The sequence below is a fragment of the Emys orbicularis genome, chromosome 2, assembly GCF_028017835.1.
Source record: "Emys orbicularis isolate rEmyOrb1 chromosome 2, rEmyOrb1.hap1, whole genome shotgun sequence".
NCBI classification, from domain to species: domain Eukaryota; kingdom Metazoa; phylum Chordata; order Testudines; family Emydidae; genus Emys; species Emys orbicularis.
In genome coordinates this window covers 168,441,877-168,468,944 of record NC_088684.1, presented here as the reverse complement: position 1 = coordinate 168,468,944, position 27,068 = coordinate 168,441,877, and the positions used below count along the sequence as shown (strand labels likewise).

The window sequence follows — 27,068 nt, the reverse complement described above, 5'->3', positions numbered from 1 at the left end:
TGATAATAAGTGGTAGGTATAACAGGTCAGAAAAAGTTACCAAAGAAAAATAAAAGGTAAGCACACAATCTAAGTCTCAAACCTTATTACACAAGGCAGTATTTAGATCAAGCATTTTTCTCACCCCACTGGATGTTACAGTTCTTAATACACAGACTTCTCTCTCTCAAACCTGGGACCAGTCTCCTCAGTTGAAGTCTTTGTCTTCTCAGCATTCTTGTTTCCAGCATAGGTGGGGGAGGAGAAAGGCAAATGCATGATGCTACTGTCCCTTATTTTATACCCTCAGTCCACCTGCCTGGAAAATACTAGCCCAAACACATCCTGGTGGGCTTTGCTGAGTCACAGGGTTGAGTGATTCCCCTGGTGTGGTCTTGTGCAACTGTGATTGAATTGTAAAAAAAAATTTATTACAACTCCCCTGCTAATTAACTGTCGTTGAACACCCTCCTGGGCAGGGATTACATCCTTTATATGTCACTAGCAAATTTACAGCATATTTCAGAAACAACCATACAGCAAAGTCTCATAACTTGATGCACACTAACTATATACGTATTTTGACACTATGGGTTTCAGCAGATCATGACCTTTCGTAAGGTATCTTACATGACATGCTTTGTATGAAATATATCATAATTATGCAACGTGTGAATATGGGAGTTCCAGGGCGGTGCTTGGAGGTAAAGTGTGCCACACCCACACACACAGCACTTTTTTCTGGCCCTCGCCCTCCAGTGGATGAACACCAGAATAAGAGCTGCATTGACAGTTAAGAAGTAAGTGGCAATCACACAGTGGAATCTTGCAAAGCTGGATTGCTACCAGTCAATGGGAAATCTTTTGGAGTTGGAAAATCCACAGCAGAGGCTGTTACCACACCAGCATATACCGCGATTTAGCAGATCCTGTTACACAGGACAGCAATTCTAGGAAAAATGCAGGGCATCGTGGATGGATTTGCAGCAATGGAGTTCCCAAACTGTGTTGGGGTGATAGATGGTGTACACATCCCTAATTTGGCACCAATCCACCTTGACAGAGTACATCAACAGAAATGGCTCCTTTTCTGTGGTTCTGCAAATGTTGGTGGATCATGGGGAATACTTCACGGATATCAACATGGGCTGGTCAAGGAAGGTATGGGATGTGCACATCTTTAAGAACAACAGGACTGCTCACAGGAAGCTGCAGGCAGGGTCATGCTTTTCCAACCAGCATACTTCATTGGCGATGCTGAAATGGCAATAGTGGTGAAGCCTCATGAAGCCTTACCCTGGCTACCCTGACACACCAAAGTTTCAACTACCAGCTCAGTAGGTGCAGAATGACATTTGAATGTGCTTTCAGCAGACTGAAGGGATGCTGGCAGTGTTTACTCACTAGATTAGATCACAGTGAGAAAAATATCCCCCTGGTTATAGCTGCCTTTTGTATCTTGCATATCTGTTGAGCAAAGGGGGGAAAAATGCCACTGGGGTAGAGGGCAGAGATGGAGTGGCTGTCTGATTACTTTCAGCAGGCAGACACAAGGGCCATTAAAGATCTCATTGAGGATCTATGTGGCTGAAGGAGCACTTTAACCGTCACCCACAGTAATGTGCTGTGCTGTTCCTGGCCTGCAGTTTTAGAGGCTGTTAGGAATTGTGTACCATTTATGAACATCACATGGTCTTTTAATGCATCTATGAATTTTGCCATGTTTGCTGTACATTTGTAATTAACACTTTTTTTTTTTTTTAACTGTACCTATGAATTCAGTGGTCCTGTACATTTACAAGTAGTAGATGCTTTGAGTAGAACTAGGCATCCTGAAGTACATGCTGTGAAGTAATAAAGATGGATTTATTTTCAAAAAATAAAAAGACAAAAAGTACAATTAAAAACAAACAAAATTCAAACTTCTAAAATAAATTATCAGAACAGAACTTTAAAATTAGAACAGTAGAAAACATTCCTGTCCATTTCAGTCCATTTTGGCTACACATACGCTGACCTGAGAGAGCCAGGGGGATGTATGTGAAGTTCTGGTTATCCTTACTGTCCCCAGGCATGGAGTAACAGGGGTAGGGATTCAGCCCAGGATGCCACCTGGAATGTTGAGAGGTTGTAAGGGAATGTAGTGGGTTAGCAGTGGGTCCTTCCCCTCTGGGTCAGTGGAAGGCCCCTCCACCTCACTACATCAGTGGGCATCACCCACAGTCAGGGATTTAGCAGAGTAAACAGTCTAGGGCTCTGGCCCCTAGGCAAGGCAGAGCTGCAAGGATGTATGGCTCGGGCCTTTGTCAGGGCAGAGCACCAAACAGTCTAAAAGCTTCCGGCCCTCAAGCAAGGCAGGGCAATGAGCAGTGTGTGATCTCTGGCCCTTAGGCAGGGGCAGAGACGCAATTAGTCTCAGGACGGGGTACCAAACAGTCTCGGGCCTCAGGAGGGGTTTCTCTGACCTCTGAGATGGGGCAGAGCAGTAGGCAGTCTATTGCCTGACATCTTGGCTCAGGTAGATGGCAGACAAATGCAGACCTCGTGGCCTAAGGTGGGGAGGCTGCCACCCCGTGATGGGGGGCAAGGGAACCCGGGCCCACCCAACGGCCCTACAGAGTGTTCCACCAGTGGGTCAGCGGGGAATCCAGCCGCAACACGCTGACCAGGTTTTTGGCAGCAATGCAGACAGACTGGGTCAGCTGTCCCTGGGCCACCTCCTCTCCTTGGGGTGTATCTGGATTCGTGGGGGTACTCCATTTCCTCAGGGTAGATGCTGGGATTGCCACTAGCTGACTCCTCAGTGCCTCGGTCAGCTAGCAGCTCTGGCCAGTCCTCAGCTCAGTGGGGTTCCTGTATGGTTTCCAGCATCAGGAAAGGGTGGGGTGGGAGGCGTCCGTCTCCTCCGGTGTCTGCAGCACAATTGAGCTCTAGGACCTGCCCTTTATACTTCCTGTCTTGCCTCCTGACTTCCAGTGGGAGGGATGGGCACAGCTTGGCTCCACCCACCTGGGCTCAGAGTGTGGTCCTGCCCCCTCTGGCTCAGTGGGAGGCCACTCCACCTCACTACAGGGAGGTGCTAAAATGGAAGTGAGATCATGATTGTTGGACCTGTAGGTCAACAAGAGTCTGCAGCATTTGTGTTTCCTGACTAAAAAGACTCATGTCCCGGTGCATCTCCATCTCCTTTTTCCACTGGGACCTCTGAGCTTTTCTACACAGTCTGCCACTTTCACATAGCAGGGCCCCCATTCACAGTCCAGTGCAGCAGTAGCTTGGAGGATCTCAATGAACATATCCTCCACAGTCCCCTTCTTTCTCGTTCTCATCAGGGTCAGGCATTCCATGGTGTGGAAGGGGTACCCCACAGGGCCCCAACAGCAGTAGCTACAGATAAAACAGACAATGTATCATTGGATTTACAGTCACAATGGAAAGTGAAAAATAAATTTCAGAACCCCATTCTCTTAATCCCATAAATATTTTTAATAAAACCATGCTTGTTGACACTTCAGCTTTGAAGTGCCTCTGCACAGTCTAGCTCTCCAGTCCCAGGCATTGGGAATATGGCCCACCAAGGGCATAGAAGCTGGGGGGAAGGGGTGGGGAGAAATTAGGAAGGAATTTTTCCATTATATGAAACATCAGCCTTTATTTCCATGTGTACGAACATAGGGCAATAATACTGTGGCACTAATTTTCCACAGGCAGTAGTTATTTTAGCTGATGTCTCACTCCTGAGGGTAACAAAGGCACAGAAAGCATAGTTGCTACTGATGGCCCAAAGCTGTCCAGACCCATATGCCACTAGCCTGTGAACTGCAATGGTGCCAGGCGAAGTCATCACAGTGTGGCATGGGAAAGTGACCTACCATTGAGGAGTAAATAAGGCAGCCACTCCTAGAAACCTGCAGGAGAGGACTGCAGAGTACATCTATGAAGCCTTCATGAAGATTTCTTTGCATCTTCCTGAGAACATTCCTATGAACTGCTCTGCATGCCACCCCCACATCCTCCCTCTCCCCCCGCCCACCTAACCATACAGGGGATTGAGAAGCAGACAACTATCTGGTTGTTATATTGCTACCTCGTCTCATACAAGTAAAACAATTAAAGGCAATACCTGTGTCTGGCTAACTTCATCAGGTTCCTCTGTGCTCAGCTGGCAGGACTTGCTAGTCCGCGGTGGAGTAGTGAAAGTACATGGCTCGCAGCACAGCTGGATTCCCCTACAACATCTCCCACCTCCACCTCACTGTTGATCACATGGGTCTCTATCTCAGGCTCCTCCAAGATATCCACGGTGGTCTGCAGATGCTGGTGGGTTCTCTGCCAAGTATTGCATGCAACTCATGGTTGAAACGACAGGTGTGCAGCTTGGCATCAGCTCAACTGTCGGCCTCCATGGCCTTGTAGAATACCTGCTGCAGCATCTTTGCTTTCATGCGGCACTGCTGCTGATACCTGCATCCGCTATGCAATATTTTCATTCATGTTTCTATGACTATTCCATAGCTCTGCCTACACAGCCTCTTCTCCCCATACATCTAGGAGATCCAATACCTCATGTCTACTACAGGCAGACACACATGAAGCCGGCACGGTTGGTTGAGCAGCTGTACACAATGAGGGAGAGCTGCCAAAATGGGAAATCAGGAAAAGGCATTTTAAAAAATTGGTGAGGGTTTAAAAGGTGGGGAGACATGGCTTCTGGTCTCTGTGACACCTGGGCAGTGGAGTTCACAATTGTGACCAGAGTGATCATTGTGGGACAGTTGCTGAAGGACTGTTAGGGTCAAGATAGGTCACACAGCATTTACACTCGCTCTGCATCAACCACAGTACGTCAAGCATGGCTCAATGCCATTTGGGCAGGGGTGTTATGTCGCCCTAACAGGGGCACTTACATAGGTAGCAATCAAATCTGAGTGTAGACATACACACATGTAAGTCGATGCAAGGTGACATCCAACCTATCTTTGTAGTGTAGGCCAGGCCTGAGTGAAGGACCTATTTCTTTAGATGAAAAATAGAAATCAGTGCTGTGGTTTTGGAGGGTGGTCTGTCCCCTCCACATATGTTTGAGTTCCAAAGCCTGGAACCGAAGACTTTTCACAAGTTCCACCACAGAGTCTGAACACTGTGTTGGTGATCTTCTCATTGATGTTCAGTGCCACACCTTTCCACTCCACTGTTCCAAAACTAAGGCCTAACAGCATTTTTTGTATTTCCAATATTACATATTTTTGGTACCAAATCCTTGATCTCAGAAAGGGGAGTCCAGCAATAGGAGTTTCATTTTACTCATCCCTTAATTAGCTCCTCTCTGTGTGCAACAAAACATTAGAAAACTTTTGCAACTTTGACAATAATTTCATTTAAGGATACTCCAGCTTTAGAACACTTGTTCAAATCACTTTACATTTTCCCCACAATTCTACTCTTGTCCCTGACGTGACCTCCATTTTGAAGTCTGATTTACAAAAGATGCAAAATTCAGCTTTAAACACCACCTGTGGAAAGGCTGCCACCTTTCTATAATGAAGTGGGAATTATGGAAAATCACCAGACACATAGCAAACAGATGCATTTAAATATAATCCAGGTATGTTAAGTATCCTTTGCATCCTTTGAAACAGACCCTGTGAGGTGTTGAGCAACTCCTGTGAAATGCCAACCATCTTCAACTAACTTCAATAGCAGTTGAAATTGTTCATCTCACAGGACCAGACCTTTAATTTGGAGGTCTAAACCAGTCCAAGAAACTTACCTGTATGAGTTTCCTTGTTCCTTGGTACATCACTCTGCTTTTTCCAATACTGAGTCCAATTGCAGTGAAGGGAGGTTGTGTGTCCCACCTGTAGGTGAAGCTGTCTTCCACCACATTTGACTGATTCCCTTAATTGGTGAGCTTGTGTTATGCTGGTCAAGTTTTGATCATTGTTGTGAACACCTGATTCTTTGCTCCTCTCGCTAATTTTATCTTTTGGAGCGTAAGTAAGAGGAGGCTTCTTAACTTCTTTTGTATTTTTACTGTGGTGAGTATCTTGTTTTTTCTGGATTTCTTTACCAAACTGGGGTTTACTCCACATGGACTTCCTGGGGTATTTCTTGTTCGCAAATGGATATCTTTTTTGTTCATCACTATTGCCAGCATATCCATCGAACAATGCTTTGGCAACAGATGCTTCTGAAGAGTCAGACTGAGTCAGATCCAGAGATTGTATGTTTTTAAACATATCATCCTTCTGTTTAGATGTCACTCTCTTATCCCGCTCATGTAATTGCTTCCCCTTCTCTTTGAGACCTCTTCCAGGTGCAGTCATCAAGTGTGTTTTCTTTGGTTTAGCCCCTCTATTATCTGCACCAGATACTTCCTTGTCACTCTCTGAAGAGCAAAAGTCATTGTATTCTTTAGGATTGACTCTCCACCTTGGTACTAATGTGGTATCTAAAATTGTCATGTCTTTTGTACCATCAGTAGATGATTGCCTTATCCGGTTTCTAGTATATGTCCTATCACTTCTAGATCTCTGCCATCGCTGACTCTGAAAACTATGATTCTTATGAGGTTTACTGGTACCACCATGCTGGAGAAAATCTTGCTGGCTACAGTACTGGCTTTCTGGACTATAAAAGCTGGGTTGCTTTGTGGAAGAGCTTTCATAGTCTGTGCCTCTATCAGAAGACTGACTAGGAAGTGGTAGAGTATCATTTCTGTTCTGATTCCTATTGGATTCTAATCTACTCAGACTTCTCCAATTTACATCAGGAGTCTCTCTCTCTCTGGGAATGAAATCAGCTGCATCCGGATTGAAGTTTAATACACCTAAAAAGTAAAACAAAACAAAAAAGTTGCTGAAGTTCAGAACTGCATAAGTATTAAAATTCCTCTAATGATGTACCACAGCAAAATCTACTGCATACACAATGGGCCGAATAGTGCAGCTGCTCCAAACACTAAATTGCAGAATAAGGACCAACATCCAGGAGTTCGATTTTTTCAGGGAGTTTTCATTGCTTATATGAAAATAGTTATTTTCTATTTGCCTTATATCAGGCATGTTAAATTTGTTCTGTGAGTAAAAATTTCACTAGGAAGAAAATTCTGCAGTCTTCTGAGTGCAGTGTCCTTTAGCTAGCCAAGTAAAATATCACATTTAAAGACTTATCACAAGAAACCCTTTGCATTCCTGAAACCTCCTTTCTTCACCCCCATGACCTCCATTCTTTATGTGACTGTCCCCTCTTTTCCCTATCCATTGTCCCATTTTGGACACTCACACCACCTCCTCACACATACCCTCTCTACTCCCACCCAACCTCACTTTGGCATTCTCCCCCACCCCCCATGTCCTCCTCTTCTCATCAACTTCCTTTCCCCCATGCCCCCTTTTTCCTACCCTCTCTTGTTCCTCCTCTCTACCCCATTTGTTGATTCTTCTCCCCACCCTTCCTGCCTGCCAGGTCCTGGTTCCTGGACTAAGGTGGGAGCGTAGTAATAAAAAATGTCCTTTTCCTTAGTAGTATGAGGCCCAGCAGCAGTGGCAATAAGGGGGAAGTCTGGAAAGAAGGTTCTTCTGATCTCAGTGCTGGGAGACTGGTGACAGCAGAAATGGAGTGAGGTGAGGAAAGAGACAAAGGGTGACTCATGTGGGCGGGGAGCACTGGGAAGGACCCTCTCCTAAGCCAAAGCTGAGGGGCATGTGTGGCACTACTGCTAAGGGAGGTAGGGTAGGGGCTAAGATGTTATCTCCCTCTTCCACTCCACCCACTTTTATTTTAGCTCCCTCCCAACCCTTTTATACTGTGGTAGAGCTATAGGCAGATTCCTTTGTTAATTTCCACAGGAGCTGTGGGTCCTTTGGGCAGGCAATATGTTTGCCACTCCTGTCTTATATGATGAAGAGATAGTAGCTTCTCTACAGTTAAAGTTGCAGTCATCTTCTATCAGAGATAGCGCTGCCAAGCGATTAAAAAAATTAACTGCGATAAAAAAAATGAATCACGATTAATCGTGCTGTGAAACAATAGAATACCATTTATATAAACATTTTTGGATGTTTTTCACATTTTCAAATATATTGATTTCAATTACAACACAGATTACGAAGTGCACACTACTCACTTTATATTTTTATTAAAAATATTTGCACTGTAAAAATGATAAACAAAAGAAATTGTATTTTTCAGTTCACCTCAAATACCGAAGTGCAATCTCTTTACCGTGAAAGCACAACTTCCAAATGTAATTTTTTTTGTTATATAAAAGCACTCAAACAAAACAATGTAAAACTTTAGAGCCTACAAGTGCACTCAGTCCTACTTCTTGTTCAGACAATCGCTCAAACAAGTTTGTTTACATTTGCAGGAAATAATGCTGCCCGCTTCTTGTTTTCAATGTCACCTGAAAGTGAGAACAGGCGTTCACATGGCACTGTTGTAGCCAGCGTTGGAAAATATTTACCTGCCAGATGTGCTAAACATTCATATGTCCCTTCATGCTTCACCCACCATTCCAGAGGACATGTCCATGCTGATGATGGGTTCTGCTCGATAACGATCCAAAGCAGTGCACACCAATGCATGTTCATTTTCATCATTTCAGTCAGATGCCACCAGCAGAAGGTTGATTTTCTTTTTTGGTGGTTTGGGTTCTGTATTTTCCACATTGGAGTGCTGCTCTTTTAAGACTTCTGAAAGCATGCTTCACACCCCATCCTGATCAGCTTTTGGAAAGCACTTCAGATTCTTAAATCTTGGGTCGAGTGCTGTAGCTATCTTTAGAAATCTCACATTGGTACCTTCTATGTGTTTTGTCAAACCTGCAGTGAAAGTGTTCTTAAAACAAACAACATGCTGGGTCATCATCCAAGACTGCTATAACATGAAATATATGGCAGAATGCAGGTGTAAAACAGAGCAGGAGACATACAATTCTCCCCCAAGGAGTTCAGTCACAAATTTAATTAACGAGCGTCATCAGCATGGAAGCATGTCCTCTGGAATGGTGGCCAAAGCATGAAGGAGCATATGAATGTTTAGCATATCTGGGACATAAATACCTTGCAATGCTGGCTACGAAAGTGCCATGCAAACCTCTGTTCTCACTTTCAGATGACACTGTAAATAAGAAGCGAGCTGCATTATCTCCTGTAAACACAAACAAACTTGTTTCTCTTAGCGATTGGTTGAACAAGAAGTAGGACTGAGTGAACTTGTAGGCTCTGAAGTTTTACATGGTTTTGTTTTTGAGTGTAGTTATGTAACAAACAAAAAAATCTACATTTGTAAGTTGCACATTCATGATAAAGAGATTGCACTACGGTACTTGTATAAGGTGAACTGAAAAACACTTTCTTTTGTTTATCATTTTTACAGTGCAAATATTTGTAATAAAAATAATATAAAGTGAGTACTGTACACTTTGTATTGTGTTGTAATTGAAATCAATATATTTGAAAATGTAGAAGACATCCAAAATATTAAATAGAGTACCAATTGAAATGTATTAAACAGTGCGATTAATTTTTTTGAGTTAATTGCGTGATTTGACTGCGACTAACTGACAGCCCTAATCAGAGACATATTTCAGTCACTCTAACTCTTGCTTAGAAGACTGGTTTAGTCAGAAAATTGCTAAATTTATTCTGAAGGCAAAAGGGAATGTTTTTAAGAAGTACGAAGAAAACTCAAATTGTTTGATAATGTTGCAGGTCATTAAGAACTTAGCCTAAAGTAAAAAATTCAAATCTGGGTGTCATTTGACTTTTTTACCCCTCCAGATTTACATATATGTATCTCCTTGAAAACTCATGCAGCTGCTTTATTCATTGAAGAAATTAGGTTGTGATTAAATAAGGTTATTAACTATTTTTGTGGTGGGTGGTGTGGGGTGTAATAGGCAAAATACTGATTTTCAATCCATGGAATTTTTTGTCATTGAATCCACTGGAGCAAGAGTATGTAAAATATTTGCACGAGCATATTGCAGCTTAGAACGTTAAAAAAGTCCTTCCATTGCTAAACAGATAAGTAGTAAAGACAAGTGGCAGAAAAGGGATGTATTCTAAAGCTGTGGGTCCTGTCTTCTAATTCCATGTCTGCAGGTGTATGCACTTAGTTATGGAAAGATAACCTCTACACAGTTGAGGTTGAAGCAAGGGTCATGTAAGGATGATTTTTAATTTCCTTTAACCCACCCTCCAGCGCAAAAAAAATGCCATACATACTATGACACAGAGGCAGGTGATCAAAATGGCCAGTGTCCCAGAAATTTACAGTTTAAACATTTCAGATACACAAACTCTGCCTAATCTACTTTCTTTTATGAAAGACCTGAAAGAAAAGATGGCACAAAGTTCCTTACTATAGTTTTCAGCTAATGAAGTATACTAACTTACTCCCCCACTCGCCTTGTGAAAGAGGTAAATCTACGGGTTTGTTTTTAAACACACACGTTTGAGAATATTTAAAGTTAGGTAACATTTGTAGGAGTTGTTAGAGTTGCTAAGTCATGCTTTACTCTAAAATGAAAACATCAGCTTCTTATGATTTAGGATAAAATAAGCTTGTATATTTTTAAAACTTAGCAAACTGCAAGCCTCTCATTTTTAAAAAGCATTCCTTACTACAATTCCTTTCTGCCAGAGGCTGGGAATGAGTGACAGGGAATAGATCACTTGATGACTGCCTGTTCTGTTTATTCCCTCTGGTGCACCTGGCATTGGCCACTGTCGGAGGACAGGATGCTGGGCTGGATAGACCTTAGGTCTGACCCAGTATGGCCATTCTTATATTCTTAATATGTTTATGTCAACAATAATACACTTTGTATGCATAAATACAAAGATAATTTTTAAACATGCTCATTTCTTAAGCGGTAATCAGCTATTCAAACCAGGTATATTAAATAAATGGCATGCTCAGAAAAACAAGAAGATCATTAAAAAGGAATACTTTTTACAGTGACCTAAACCGGGGGTTCTCAACCTTTTTCTTTCTGAGGCCACCGCAACATGCTATAAAAATTCCACAGCCCACCTGTGCCACAACAACTGTTTTTCTGCATATCTAGTAGATTAAAAGCCAGGGCTGGTGGTAGGGGGTAGCAAGCAGGACAGTTGCCCAGGTCCCCAAGAAGCTAAGTTGCTTGGGCTTTGGCTTCAGCCCCAGCCCCGGGCAGCGGGGCCTGGGCTTCAGCTCTCTGCCCTGGGTCCCAGCGAGTCTAACGCCAGCCCTGCTCTCTGGTTTATTTTGGCGGAGATCCTGATATCTGCTCATGGCCTTCCGGGGGACTCCCGACCATTTATTGAGAACTGCTGACCTAGACACATCCTTGTTAGCACCAAGGGTCAAGCCATGAAATCCAACAAAATTCATGATTCTACTACATGAACTGATTATATATACACTCATTAGCTAAAAGCACTAAAACCATCCCATTGACCCGATATATGAATTCAGCTAAATTTCTACAAGGTGTGCTCTTACAATGAAACTCTCTAAGATTGGATTAAAACCCTTTGAAGCTTAAATAAAAAACAACCAACCAACCAATGGAAACAAGAGCAACAACATCGAAAAGATTCTTTAAAGGTGGCAGGGGTGGTCCATGCTTAAGATTTGTTATTTGGCCAAATCCTATAACCCTCAAATTAGTCAAAGGGAGAGAAGCTTCTTTGAAAGCTGCAGCAATCCAAAGCGAAAACTTCAACTGCAGCAGATTGTAACATTGGCAACTATACAAAAGACATCTCACAACAACAGAACAAAACCTCAGCCCAGCACTATTCCTGCAAACTTTAGCTGATGAGATAAAGTCCTGCATAAGCACTAACAGTCAGACTGCGACAAAGTTAACCTTTCTGTAGGCTGCCCCTCCTGAGACCCTTTTCCAGTCCCCCATGTAACACCCCTCTCAAGTGACAAGCCTGTGCCTTCACTTCTGAGGCAGGACCATGTGATCCAACCACCCTCTGACTTGGTCTCTGGTTGCCAACCATGACATTTAGCAGGCCCAACAGGTTTGGCACCTGCAAGAGTTTTCTTTTAGGAGCCTGCCAACAGTAACAGCATGCAGTTACTTAAGCCAGGACGGATTTAAAAAAAAAAAAAAAAAATTTTTATTTAAATTAGATGTTTTCCTTTTCTTTAAATCTGAAATTATGACAATTTAAATTAAGGCCTAAATTTATTATAATCTATTAAAATAATGCACATAAATGAAATATGTGCTGCACCAACGAGTCCTCCTCACATTTTAAAGGAATTACAGGGTGCTGCTGTTTTAATTATATTCAGAATCAGGAGGAAACATCAAACTTTAAGGACAACCCAATTTCATAAATGTCAGCATCATGTACTACATTAACTATATTATTTTCACTCTTTACAGTGGAGCAAGTGCTGGTATTTACATTTTTCCAACTATAACTACTTTCAATTTTGTTGTGCAGAAAAGCTTTTACCTTAAATTATTTTTGATTTCATATTAGCTAGCAGGTGCAGGGAGAATGAATCAACTAGTCCAAGAAGAAAACAAATTTAAGAAACCAGTTTGGAATTGAAAAACCAGGAAAGCTTATTTTCCCCCTTCCAATCTATGAATAAAACCCAGGTAGTAGAGGATGGGATCTATTAACTCTAAAAATGTGAAGCACATGGGGCAAGTTAACCTGCTTTTAGACACTTCTGAAAATCCCACAAGGCACCTAATCTGCATATTTAGGTGCCTAAACACCTTTGAAAAATCTGGCCCACGATAACCAGAAACAATCTGTTAATTCACTAATTAGAGTTCCTATCAGTTTAAGATACAAAACATATTTTGTGTTTTTTTTTTTTTTTTTTAAATGTACTCAGCATGTGACAGGGCTATTTCCTGCAATATCCTTAAAGGACTTTATTGTATTAAGTTTATGCATTTTTATGAGACGGGATTGTACATAACCACGTGAGGTGGTGGGGGTGGTGATGTGAGACCTGAGAGTTCAAAAAAACTATATTGAAAACCTGCCAAACAACTATGGACTTTTGGGACAATACCTGTTAAAATGGATTTCCTGGGGGAATCCCTGGGGACAGCTTAATGCAAATTCTCTAACTCTGCTTATCCAAAAACCCAGCCTTTAGAAGCTACCCCAAGGTCATTCATTGTCTGATCTTGGCCTTTCTTTAACAGGTAATCAGCAAAGGCCTGAGCTGTACAAGGAGAAACAGCTCACGTGCCCAGCCTGGGTTCTGCTTCTGGATCTATAATAGAGATGAACTTGTAACCATGGGGAAAACCTATGATGGGTTTTTGAAGGACTAAAACCTACCAGAGCCCTAGGTTGGAGTTGGGATTATCTCTGGTAAGATTTTTGGCATGCGTGTAGGTTCTTTTAATCTTTAATATGTTTTCAATTTAATTCTTGTACCTTAAGAATAAGCTGTAGTGCTATAGTGTAGACTTATTATGTGATGGAAAAGGTTGTATTTCCCCCCCGCCCCCCTATCGCTGTAGTAAATACACTTCCTTGAGAGGTGGTAGCAGTGTACACTGCGGGGGGTTAGGTTGACCTCAATACATCGCACAGGGCATGAATTTTTTCCAGAGCCTTGAGCAATGTAGCTTGGTTGACCTAAGTTTTAGGTGTAGACTCAGCTTGAATGTGCTTGCTTAGAAGAAACTGTATGATAACTCATAACTGTGGGCAATACATTGAAAAGAAAGCAAAGCACAGGGGCTGGCCTGTTTAGGCAGTCTGGCTTGCTATGGATATGACAGGATACAACAGGGAGCTGTGCAGTCTTAAAGTCCCCGGTCAATATGGAGTGAGATGTGGGTCTTCACCCAAGAGAGGTGACAGCTGGGAGCTAGCACCCTAAACTGGGTACCCTTGTTGGACCACAGACTGGGAATACAGGTGTAGCTGCCTGAAACCATGAAAACACATTTCAGGTAGTTTTATTTAACTAATAAACTATTTTAAAATGCTTGTTTTGTACATGTAATTGAATTCCAATTTTGATCCAAATGCAGCATGACACAAATTCCAAGTAAGAAGTTATCTAATAAATAAAAGTTGTGTCACACTATTTTCTAACAACTGTAAAAATTAAGAAGCTGAATAAAAATGTTATGCTATTCAATTGCTTAAATAAACATGTATAAATACAATGTCTCATGTCCTCCTGGTTAATAAGAAGTATCAAATTTAGTGTCAAGGTTACTGCAATGATTTGGGGAATCTGTCTATGTACAGCTTATGAATTCAGTATGATTTTATGGATTGTCTGTATCCTTACATATTAGAACTGTTTTTTACTGTGGCTATATACACACTGCAGCTTCTCCTTGGGCTGCCATGGTGAAGAAGCTTGAGTATACTTATGACCCTACGAGCGATGCCGTCAGGAGTCCTGCACTCCTGGTAGGGCCACCCAAGGCGGTAAGGTCGAAGGCAAGGTACCAGACAAAGCACAGCCCAACACAACCGAATACAAGACCTCAATGACAGAGCAGGCAGATAAAGCAGGATTACCTCTCAATGGCTGCAAAGGCAGATGAAGGCTGCAATGGAGAAGAAACCCACAGGGACCTCCTTGCCACCAGACACAGGTGCCTCTTCTGCTAAGATCTGTGTGGCTGCTGGTGTGCAACGGCTCCCCCACATTAAAGTACTCACGCACAAGCTTCTTTCACAGGAAGAACTTTCTCCCCACCCCACCCATAAAAGTCCTGCAGCGATGGGTGAGTGGCGATGGGGACAGGTGAAGTGATCACAAGGAGTCCCTAGTCACAGACCTACACACAGGCGGTGACCGCAAGATGGTCATCGTGTGCCTCCGGACTGGGCACAGCAGTCACAACTGAGCAGGCCTTTTTAGGAACCCCTCTGCTCATGTAATATGGGGAAAGGGCTAGAAAAGGTGCCCCAAACAAACTATCCCACCATACCCGACTGGATAACCGCATCCAGAAAGATCACTCCCAATGCGGTCGAAAACCAAAAATGTTTCTTGCAACTTGGAATGTCTGTACCCTAACTAGATGACCCAAAAAGTGAAAGACAAAAACACAGAACAGCAATTGTTGCCCAGGAACTCTCAAGGTACAACATCGACACTGCTGCTTTCAGTGAGACAAGATGTGCAGATGAACGCCACTTGAGGGAAGAGGGTGGTGGTTACACTTTCTTCTGGAAAGGAAAACCAGCAAGCGACAGGCAAATAGAGTGTCGGTTTTGCAATCAAGAACCTTCTAGTCAACTGCCTGATTAAGTTCCCCGTTGGCACCAACGAGCACCTTAGGATCCTCTGTATCCAATTGGTCAATAAGTCATTTGACACCATCATCAGTGCATATGCACCAACATTTGACACTGAAGAAGAACAGAAAGAATCCTTCTACGCTGACCTTGATAAATTTCTGTCATCTATTCCAAAAACAGATAAGATAATCCTCTTAGGGGACTTTAACACAAGAGTTGGCCGAGATTCTAATGTATGGAGTAGCTCTATGAGAAAGGAGTGGGCAAGATCAATTCCAATGACATCCTTCTACTCAGCAAATGCGCAGAGCACAACCTTGTGATCACAAACACAAACTTCAGACAAAGCAACAAGTACAAAATAACTTGGCAACACCCCCGCTCAAAACAATGGCACCTCCTAGACCAGGTCATTGTAAGAACACAGGAGCTAACAGATGTCCAAATCACCCACATCATGAGAGGAGCCAACAACTGCTGGACTGATCACCGCCTGGTGAGGTCAGTCATGTTCACTAAGATTGCATCAAAACATAGAAAGCAATCCAAACCATACAGACAGCAATACAACATCCAAAGACTTCAATCCACAGTGCACCAAGAGAACTTCCAAGCACTCCTCAGTGAAAAACAGACCATATGCACCCCGGAAATGACAACACGAGTGTCAAAGAAGGATGGTCTGTTTTAGGGCTTCCCAATCATGAGGCTTATGAGGACTCCATCGGCCTTGTTACCCGTCTTCAAAGCAGTCCTGATGGCTGCAACAACATTGAGATCACAGCCCTTTTGGACCGGAAGAGAAAAGTTTCTGGGTCTGGCAAAACCATCCATCATCCAGTAAGAAGCAAAGCTCTTTCCATCAGCTCAAAGCTGAAGTTCAAAGGAGGATCCAAGAAATCAAAAACGACTGGTGGGAGGACAAAGCAAAAGAAATCCAAGCATTCGTTGACAGACATGATACGCAGAGCTTTTTTTGTGAGACAAAGACCTTTACGGACCAAGCTCATGTGGCCTCACACCACGAAGATGGTAGTATCCTTCTTAAAAATAATGAAGCCATCAAAAAGCACTGGAAGGAACACTATCAAAAGCTTCTAAAATCGAGAATAGACTGTGACTGATAACACCATCAACTCCATCATTCAGCACCCAATCCGGGAAACTCTTGCCAATCCACCAACAGCTGAGGAGGTCTGCAAAGCAATTAAGCAAATGAAGAATAAGAAGACATCAGGTCCTGATGACATACCAGCTGAAGTACTGAAAGTGGGGGGAGAAACACTAACAAGCTTCATTTGCTGCTGCTCAAAATCTGGCGCACCGAAGAAATCCCCACTGACTTATGTAACGCTAATATAGTAATCATTTTCAAAACGGGAGATAGGGCTGTCTGTGGCTACTATCGAGGCATTGCCCTCCTCTCCATTGCTGGGAAGATTCTTGCTAGAATCTTATTGAATCGCCTGCTCCCTCTTGCAGAGGATATAAACTGGCCGTGGGGAAGTTTAGGCTTGAAATTAGAAGAAGGTTTCTAACCGTCAGAGGGGTGAAATTTTGGAACAGCCTTCTGAGGGAAACGGTGGGGGCGAAAGACCTTTCTGGCTTCAAGATTAGGCTTGATAAGTTTATGGAGGGAATGGTTTGAAGGGATAACGTGATTACAGTCAATTAGGCATTAACGTGCAATCGCGGGTAAAATGAGGGTCCGGCTGTAGAATCTTGCCTGTATGCTCGGGGTACTGCTGATCGCCATATTTGGGGTCGGGAAGGAATTTTCCTCCAGGGTAGATTGGCAGAGGCCCTGGAGGTTTTTCGCCTTCCTCCGCAGCATAGGGCAGGGGTCGCAGGCTGGAAGATTCTGTTGTGGGTGGGTCAGCTTTTGTGGCCTGCATCATGCGGGAGGTCAGACTAGATGACCATATTGGTCCCTTCTGACCTTAAAGTCTATGAGTCTATGAGTCTATGAGAGGAAGTACTTCCAGAGTCCCAGTGTGGCTTCAGACCATCAAGAGGCACCACCAATATGATTTTAGCAGCCAGGCAGATCCAGGAAAAATGTCAACAACACCAGGAGCTATATATGGCCTTTATCGATCTGACCAAAGCCTTCAACTCTGTCAACCATGAGGCTCTGTAGAAAATTGTGTCAAAGTTTACTCATGTAAAAAGACATCCCCTTCAATAATCCTGTTGTGGGTACAAAGTGGAGAGGAAAAGGGTGGTCAGTGTAACTGGATTAACGGTCACTTATTATACACAGACAGGACACACACTTCTTTGTGAAGGGCAAAGCACAGCAAGAAAAAAAAGCAATTTGAGAGTGAGGGCAAAGATTGATAAATCTGCACTAGAGTTATTCACATGGATATGAGGACCAGTTCCATGAACGGCAAGGCAGTGTGAACTCCTATGTATCTGTGGAGGGAAATCATGCATTTCCCCCATAATGTGATTGCAAGGTTTGAAAAATTGCTTTCTGAAATGTTTCAGACATACCAACTGAGGATTGGGGAAAGTATGTCTTAAAATTGGTATCTCTGCTAGATTTTTCAAAACTTTACTTTGGGTTTGGCAACTATCAGGATATGCAATGTAGTTACCTCTCCTTTACTTTCATGTGTCATTCCTTTATTGCCATTATATGCTTAGAACTGTTTTTCAGGCATTAAATTGGAAGAATGTAAATTGTAGTTACTGTATAACTACAATAACCTTCCCTGTTTATCCACCATTTTGAGTCTGTACATGACATATGGTTCAGCCAAACATCTAAACTGAGCCAGGAACTTCCATCTTAACTAGGAACAGCAGTTCATGCATCAAAAGGGAGAAAAGAGTAAAGGGAAAAGTCAAGATTTGGAAGCCAAGATGGATTTAAAAAAAAAAAATTATATATATATACACATACACATACACACACACACACACACACACACACACACACGCTTTAGGAATTAGTTTGGGGAAGTTCTATGGCCTGCCTCATATAGGAGGTCAGATTAGATGATCACAGTGGTCCCTCCTCGTTTTAGAATCTATGAAAGTTTGGAAATTACAGAGGAACCAGATTAGAAGTGCTGGGCATGGCAGCTGTTGATAACATCAGGGAGGTAGGGAAAACTGTGAAGGCAGAGCAGAGTGGGAAGTGGCAAAGCAAGGACAAAAGGGGATACTTCCACTCCGCTCGTTTACCAAAACACTAATGGCAACATTCGTAACAATTCAGAAAACTCTCTCTAGCCTCAAAGCTTGAAAAAACAGCTCCAATTGTACACAGTATAATCAAAACTGTATATCTAGTATAGAAAGTTCTTTGTCAGTATTCTCCTCCTTCCTGACAAAATTTAAGCTGCCATCTCCACTGCCATGTCTGGATGCTGGGATCCCATGAAGATCTCAGCAACACCACTGACACACTGCAGTGCAGTTCTTCATCCCTCTGATCCACCAGTTTAACAGAGCAGTTATGTTTCTATTTCACCAACAGACTGCGTAAGTTGCCTCTGTCCTATCTAGTAGCATTTAGGGCATCTTGGAAGAGCAAGCACTAAGGATTCCGTATAGATCACCATAGAACAGATACGTTTTCAGCCTCAAGCCAGAGCTGCTATTGTCATAGACCTTAAGCCCCTTAAGCGTTTCTCTGCGCTGCTCAAAGTTATGAGATTCTATGCTGCTGTAGGACATCTGATTTGTGGAAAGAGGTTACTCATACCCTTCAGAAATCTTCTTATTGTCGGATGGGAGAATACAGAATAACCATCTATCTTATGATGAAAGGTGGTGATGGCTGCGAGATGCACTTTTATGGAGCTTAGAGATAATTCTGACATTTTTAGTTGTAGGATTTAATGTAGCACAAGTGGTAGTAGAGAGGATATAGGAGTAATGTGCCTCAAGTCACACCAGAGCTGGAATCGCTTCCTCTTTGGAATATATGTGTGATGAGTAGTTTCCCGCTATGTAACAGCACAATCTTTGTATCCTCAGAGCAGGCCATTTCCAAGATTTGAAACCACTGAGGAGCCATGCCTTGAGTCAGAGAACCTGTATATTGGATGGATCTGGCCAGCATCCTGAAAGAGGAGATGAGGAACAGGCTGGAGAGTGATTGGCGGACAAATCACCAGTTGAGTAAAGTATGAAATCATGTTTGTCTTGCCCAGATGAGAGCTATAAGTATAACCCAAGTGCTCTCTCTTCTTATCGTGAGCAGGACCTTGGATATTAGAGGAACTGGCAGAAAGTCATAGAAGAGACTTGTGTTCCAATGTAGGAGAAAGGCATCTCTGAGTGAGTGATGACCAAGCTGGCCCTGGAGCAGAACTGCAAGCACTCCTTTTTCTTGGTTGTGGTAAATAAACTTATCTTTGGGACTCCCCAATGTAGAAATATGCTGTGGAGAATGGAAGGTCTATTTCCCATTCGTAAGCCTGAGAAAAATTCCCTCGGAGAGTGTCCACTGCAGTGTTCTGTATGCCTGGGAGGTAAGCTGCTGAGATGTTGATGTGGTGGCGAATGCACCAATTCCAGAGTTTCACTGCCCCACCACACAGGGAAGGTGATCTTGCTCCTCCCTCATGGTTTATGTGAAACATACATGAGATTTTTGACTATTGATCTCTATATGCTTGCCCCTGATGAGTGACAAGAAATATGAGCAGGCATTTCTGACTGCTCAGAGTTCTAGTAAGTTGAGATGATGTGTGAATTTGAGAGGGAAGCATTTGCCTTGAATAGTGTGGGTGTCCATGTTGGCTTCCCATCCAAATAGGGATGCATCTGTTGTCAGTATTAATGTTGGGGGTGGTTGAGTGAAGGGAACCTCTAAACAGATATTGTGAGGGTCTTTCCACCAGTCAAGGGAGTTTTTCACAGCTGAGGGCATCAACAGAAATTTGTTTCAGCTGTGTTTGCTTGGTACATATACCGTTCTGAGCCATCCTTGAAGGCAACTCATGTGAAGGCTTGCATGATTTATTACAAAGGTGCCTGCTGCCATATGTCCCAGTAGATGAAGACCATTTCTGGCAGAGGTTTTAGGGCTGGCCTGGATTGTTGAGATTAAGTTGGCTAAGGTGTTGAATCTTTGTGACGGAAGGCATGCTTTGGCCGCTACCGCTTCCAGGTAGGCTCCTATGAATTCCAGATGTTGTACTGGCACTACTGTGGGCTTGTGGATATTTACCTATAGTCCCAGCTGAAGGAATAAGTCCATCGTCTTTTGTGTGGCCCTCAAATCGTCGAAGGAGTGTGCTTTGAGAAGCCAATCGTTTAGATATGGGAATATCATAATTCCTTTTGTGCGAAGGTGCACCGCTGCCACAGAAAGGACCTTTGAGAATACTCTTGGTGCGGATGATAGACCAAATGGGAGCATCTTGTATTGAAAGTGGTCCTGCACCAGATCGAACTGTAGAAACCTTCTACGGGATGGATGGATCGCGATATGCGTAAGTATCTTGTATGTTGAGGACCAAGAACCAGTTCCCTTGGTCCAGAGACGGGATTATTGCTGCAAGAGTAACCATCTTGAAGCTTTGTGTCATAACAGATCTCTTCAGCGATCTTAGATCCAGAATGGGTCTCCAACCACCATTCTTTTTCGGTATCAGGAAGTACTTGGCGTAGAAGTCCTTCCCTCTGTGTGAGTGGGAACTGGTTCTACAGACTAGCGTGACACATGGCTATAAAGGGTTAAACAGCCTGCAAAATAAATAACCCTCAAAAAACCTATGGGGAGATAATGTTTGTGTTTTTGTGTATTTACCAGGGTGGATAAAAATCAATGATTTAAAAAAAAAGGGGGGGGGGTATTTAAATCGGATTTTTGAGGAAAAACCCTATCTAAAGATAGTTTTAATTAGGATACATTATAGGTCAAAGATATCTCATCATGGAATAGGGATTATAAATTCTAATTCTATAGTATGAAACAATATATTCATGTAATGTTTAAGAAAAGTTTTGTAAATGAGTTCCAATAGTTTATGGATTTAGGGACCCAATAATATGGGGTTTCAGGGGCTTCTATATAGATTATTTAGGTTAATCTTTCTATCTACCCAATGGGACTCAGTGCTCAGTCTAGAAGATACCATCAAAGGTGCTTAGTTTTGCAGTTCTCAAACTGTGGATTTGTCTCTCCAGAGATAACATGCTTGTTAACAGCAAAAATGTTTTTAAATAAATAAATAATATATAGAGGAGAGAAACAACAGACCTCAACCCTGTTGTCCCTCTGCAAATTTGTGTACACAGAGTCAATCCCTTACCTCTCTAAAAGTGCAAAGTTTCAAAAAGTTCAATGAATAGAAGATTGTTGGGGGCGGAACAGATCTGGACAAGGAGAAGAAGTCTGGAGAGAAATGTGAGAAGGGAGGGACAGGCAGTAGAAACAAAAGTGAAACTGTTTGAGCAGCATATTCCAGAAGTCTTGAGGTCTTTGAGTGTAGCCTTCATTGATTTGAGATCTACCATACCATTCTCTCACTAGAAGGGAAAACCTGTAATGGCAGCAGGCCATAAAAGAGACCCAGTTTGGGAATATTTTAATGAAGTTCCTCTACCTGTGGGTAAGACAGGCATGTGTGCAAAATGCAAAAAGTGCAACAAAGAAATGCAAGGCCTGGTTGCCCGAATGAAACAACATTGTTTGGTCCTGCTTTGAGCAGGGGGTTGGACTAGATGACCTCCTGAGGTCCTTTCCAACCCTGATATTCTATGAACATCATGAGAAGTGTTCCTTCTCAGGAGGAAGCTGCGTTGAAGATGATGAAAGGAACATGTCTGAACATGCAGGATCTTCAGATTGGTAAACTTTTTTATTTCATACTACTTTCTTAAGGACTGCCTGTCTTCCTTCTGGACTATTCTTAAATGTTCATGTTTGAGCAAAAAAATATAGTTGTTACTATCATTTTAGATGGGGAGGGGGGGCTCTGTGTGGCCCGCGACTGATTTTTTTGTGGGTCAGTGGGCCCCCGATAGAAAAACGGTTCTCCACTCCTGCTTTAAGGGAACTGTGTTGTTGGCTTCTTGGTTACCAGTAGGGTATTATAGAAGCTGTTTTGTGCTGGCTTAGTAAAATTTAAGTATTGGAATATCCACTGGCTTTGGGGATTGTCTGCCCCATTCTTTGCAGTTTACCCTAACTGAGTAACTTCAATGCGGCTCCCCGGGACCCCGGTCACAACACCGAATATGTAAACACATTCCAGCAGGCCAGCACAAGAACACCCCAACCTAGCATACGATAAAATCGTTTGATAAAAGTGATGAATTGTGATATTTTATCTGAAACATCAGGAGTAAAAATACAAAGACAGGTGGTGAATAGGGATGTTTTGTCTGAAACATCAGGAGAAAAGTACAAGGGGAGGTAACAAACATGTCATGAAACATGTAAGGTGATACGTAAGTTGTTTATCCCAGATTGTTTGTCTCAGTCTACAAGGTTGGGATACCGCACTTTAACCCTTCATCTGGCCTAGGGTGCAGTGGAAAGTCCCACCAGTGACTGAACCGGTCCATTGTCATGGTAATACACCTGTTAGTGTGTTAACACAGGTGTTAGTATACCTGTAACCATTAAGCCGGAAAACCTGGTCGGGTGCCTTCACTAATAAACCAAGTCTTGTGGTCTTATTGGGCAGTTCGATCGGAGCCTGCTGTATGGGCTATCTGGGCAGAAAGAACCTCCACGCACAGCTGAACATCTGACCACAGCATGCAAAGCAGTGATGGGCAATTGCTTCTCTTCTGCCAGAGTACTCTTTTGTGGATGCCACTATTACTCATTCCATTTGACAACTATATGGAGCCACTTAGAAAAATCACAACACATGGTCTACAATGTCAATAGCATACAGGTAATGAATAGCATGTTCCTCACTTCTGATGCTAATAATGCTATCCTTCAGTTACCTCAGTATCTGACAGAGATTAGCAAGGGGACAAAAACTGAAGGTAGGAAGACCTAGCTGCCACCATCACATCTCTGAGGGAGTCTACACTCAATAGTGAAGTCAGGCCATAAACTGGGGCTTCTTCTGAACAACTCATTAATTCTGGCCACTCACATCCACAACTTCCAAAAACACCTCCTTTCACCTGCAGTTAGCAAGAAGATGGTGCACCTACTGTTGTATGATGACCTCATGACAGTGATGCAGTAATACAGTTTGGAACTCACGGTAATAGACTGTAAATGTCTGACCTTAAAGAAAACTCTATCCAGTCCAAAACTCAGCAGCCCATCTCCGGAGCAGCACCAGCCGCCAGCAGTACATCACCCCCTGCTCATTCACTGGCACATAACAGAACCAGGTTAATTTCAAGATAGCCATCTTCACTTTTAAAGTCCTCCAAGGAACTGGACCAAGTTAAGAAAGTACCTTTCCCCAAGGCCTCCCTCAACAAATGAGTTACACAGGAACCATAAATCTGTCAACATTAAGGCTAAGTCTCATGAAAACAGGGGCTAGAGTTTTCTCAACAACTGATCCAAGACCAAGGAACCATATTCTGAAAGTGAGAATGATCACAAGACCCCACCACCTTCAGAACAAAATATAAGCCTCACTACTTTAGCCTAGCCATTCCATAACAGCAGCAGCAACTGGGGAAAAAATAGAAGGAAGAAAGGAAGATCATATTCCCCATATGTATGTTGAAAAAAGTTTGTTTTTTCGCTAGCAACTCCTAGGGAGAATAGGGGGAAATGCAGTCCACTTGTTGGACCTTGTCTTAGTACACTTCCCAGGGACATCTAATGTAAGAGCAACATTACAGTAGAATCATAGTTGGTTTTTCTCCCCCAAATACTGCTAACGATCAGAACGTGGATAAAGTGTTAGGCTACTTCAGATAAACACCCAATATACAAACTTTTGAATGTTAGCTTAAAGATCTTAATATTTTGAGCTTTACCTCCATCACCAGAGTCTTTCATTATATGACCATATGACACCAACCTAACTACTTACTCGCAACATAATATTAAATGTAAAGGGAGAGAAATAATAACTAATATTTTCAGAATCTACAATATAACTCTTCCATACAAAGCTTAAAAATAAGGCCTAATATGAAATAAAATAAACTCACCCCACACATTCATAGGTTCCAAGACCAAAGGGACCACTGTGATCATCTAGTCTAACCTCCTGTATAACATAGGCAAGGCAATGTCGATAAAATTCCTAGAGCATATCTATCAGAAAAGCATCCAATTTTATTTAAAAGTTGTCAGTGAAGGAGAATCGACACTAACCATTGTAACAATTACCTGCCCTGTTAAAAATATACATCTTATTTCCAGTCTGAAGTTGTCTAGCTTCAACTTCAGCCATTCAATTGTGTTATACCCATCTGTACCAGACTGAAAAGCACAAGTTGCAAAGCAGTACTCCTGAGGGAATTCTGCACCAAAAAAATAAAAATTATGGACACAATATTTTAAAATTCTGCAAATTTTGTCAATAAATGGGGCTCCAGCATGGCAGAAGGGAGCATAGGCCACTGGCTGTATTGAGGTGGGAGATCACCCTGAAGCCCCAGGGTACAGGGACTTGGCAGTGAGGCTGCACCTGACCCTGACACAGGTCTGGGCCTGCCCCAGAAACACCCTGGGGCCCTGCCTCTCTGGACCAGGTGTGGTTGGGCTGTCTCAGCCAAGCAGGATCCAAGTGTGGAGGGGCTTAGTGTGGGGTGAGAGGTTTCTGTGTGGGGCAATCTGGGTGCAGGCAGCTCAGTGGGAGATCTGGAAGTACAGGGGTTCATTGGGGGGGGGTCCAGCTACAGGGGCAATGGGACTCTGCATGGGATCCAGGTAAAGGTGGTTGGGGCTTGGGGGGGGGAGAGGCTGGGAGTGGGGAAATGGGGCTCGGTGGGGGGCCTGGGTGCTGCAGAAGTAGGGCTTGATGAGGTGGGGGTCCTGGTGCAGCTGCTTAGGGCTCAGTGGAGGGGTCCAAGTGTAGAGGGGTAGGGCTTGTCAGGGTGAGGGTTCGATGGGCCTGCTTAACGAGGGAGCCCCAGCTGTTGCCGAGGAGATGCCACATGCTGGGCTCCCGCTTCCCCTGGCCATTACCCTATCCCCTTTTCTTCTCCATTCCCCTCCCCGGCTCTATTCCACCCTCCTTCTTTCCCCACATCCTCTCCCCATCCCCACCACTGGCACTCACTGTTGCACAGAAAACAGGAAGGCTCCCAGCATACAGAAGGGGAACACCACTGGCACTAGGACCTAAGAGGCAGCGTCCAGCTGCAGAGTCAGCAGCAGCCTCCTTCAGCTTGGCAGCTCTGGGCTTGCAGAAATGAGGGGGGGCAGTGGCATGTAACCCCATGCCTCACCTCTGTTGAGGGGGCAACCTCCCCCTGAAAAAAAACGGCACCCATGGTCGTTCCCTTTGCTTCCCTGTTGTTTTCTGCATGGAAGCACAGGAATTCCGGGGTGGGGGGGGGGGTGTTTTCTGCAGGCAAGCAGAATCCCCCCAGGAGTAAAAGCGGAGAGCTGGGCCCAGTCCCATGGGTCAGGATCTCCTGCTGTGTGGTGAGGATGAATCAGTCTCGCTCTGCAATACACCCCCAACCCCAACCTCTGGCCCACCCCCAGGGCCTGCTCCTCCCACCCACCACCTCACACACACACACACACACACACACACTCCCTCATATAGATAAAATTCCCAGATAATAAAACAAATATTTAAAAATGAATTTTAGTGGCCTCCATTAATACCTCACTACTTACTAGATCTAGAAACAAATGTTTATCCCATCAGGAAGAGGGACTGCCTTATGCAGGAAGCTTGCTGTAAGAATAAGGACTGAAGATTCCTGACTTTGAAATACTCAGTTTTATAATTGTGTTCCTGAACTTTTTGCATTTGTAATGCTTATATTATTACATGGTGAAATCATACTTTGTGCCCACCGATAGGATATTGGAGTACAGCAAAATTACAATTAATTTATCTTAGAAAAAAACCTCACTTTTCCCCCAAGTTGACAACAATTTTTATTAGGGAAAAAATGACTGGCAGGAGCTGTGAAGCGAGCTCAAGGGCATAGAAATTGCTCTAGGAGACCAAATCACTGCCCCCCTATAGCTTTGCCAGGAACATTTCTTTCGCTCCCAGCGGCGGGGCGCAAGGCCCGGGGTGGAGGGGGGGAAGGGCCCTGCCCGGAGCAGGCTGCTGCTTGCACTGATATAGGGAGGCGGCTTCGGTGGTGCCCGCGCGAACAAGCACCCCTGCCATGAGCTCGCGCCGCGCACGGGGCCGCGTGCCAACCGAGCTGGGTTCCCGCCGGGGGGCGGTTCAGCTCCCAGACTCCGCTGCGGGCAGGCTCTAAAGGCGGGCAGGTCCCTGAGCCGCAGTCCCTTCCCCGGGGAGCTCTGTCACAGCCAAGACCCGCGTGAGCCCTACCTGAGCCCGGCTGCGCCTCCGCCATGCCGACCCCGCGCACGCGCCTAAGCAAACGCCCTCCCACCCCTGACAAGGAAACCCTCGGCGCCGCGTAGGCCACACCCACAACCCGGGGAGGAGGCAGGGCCAAGAGCGCGCGGCTAGGAGGCGGGGGCTGGCCTGGAGCCGCTCTGGGAAGGGACCCTGCTAGCTGATCTTGCAAATTCCTACAGATAGCAGTTTGTCCCCTGCACTCATGGCAGGACAAAGTATTAGCTAGACCAGGGGTTCTCAAACTGGGGGATGGGACCCCTCGGGGGTCACGAGGTCATTACATGATGGGTTGTGAGCTGTCAACCTCCATCCCAAACCCTGCTTGCCTCCAGCATTTATAATGGTGTTAAATATATTTAAAAGTGTG

General features: G+C 43.8%; 1 protein-coding gene across 1 annotated transcript in view; it reads right to left on the bottom strand.

The window, feature by feature from the left end:
* NFX1 (nuclear transcription factor, X-box binding 1) overlaps positions 1-26,708 on the bottom strand; it is a 199,223-nt gene extending 172,515 nt beyond the window's left edge. Inside the window, exons 1-2 of the mRNA XM_065397863.1 lie at positions 26,669-26,708; positions 5,750-6,808 (exon numbers count right to left, since the gene is read on the bottom strand). Coding sequence (XP_065253935.1) covers positions 5,750-6,808; positions 26,669-26,693 — 1,084 coding nt within the window. The 5' untranslated portion in view covers positions 26,694-26,708. The remainder of the gene's footprint in view (positions 1-5,749; positions 6,809-26,668) is intronic.
* Between the last annotated feature and the right edge of the window lie 360 nt (positions 26,709-27,068).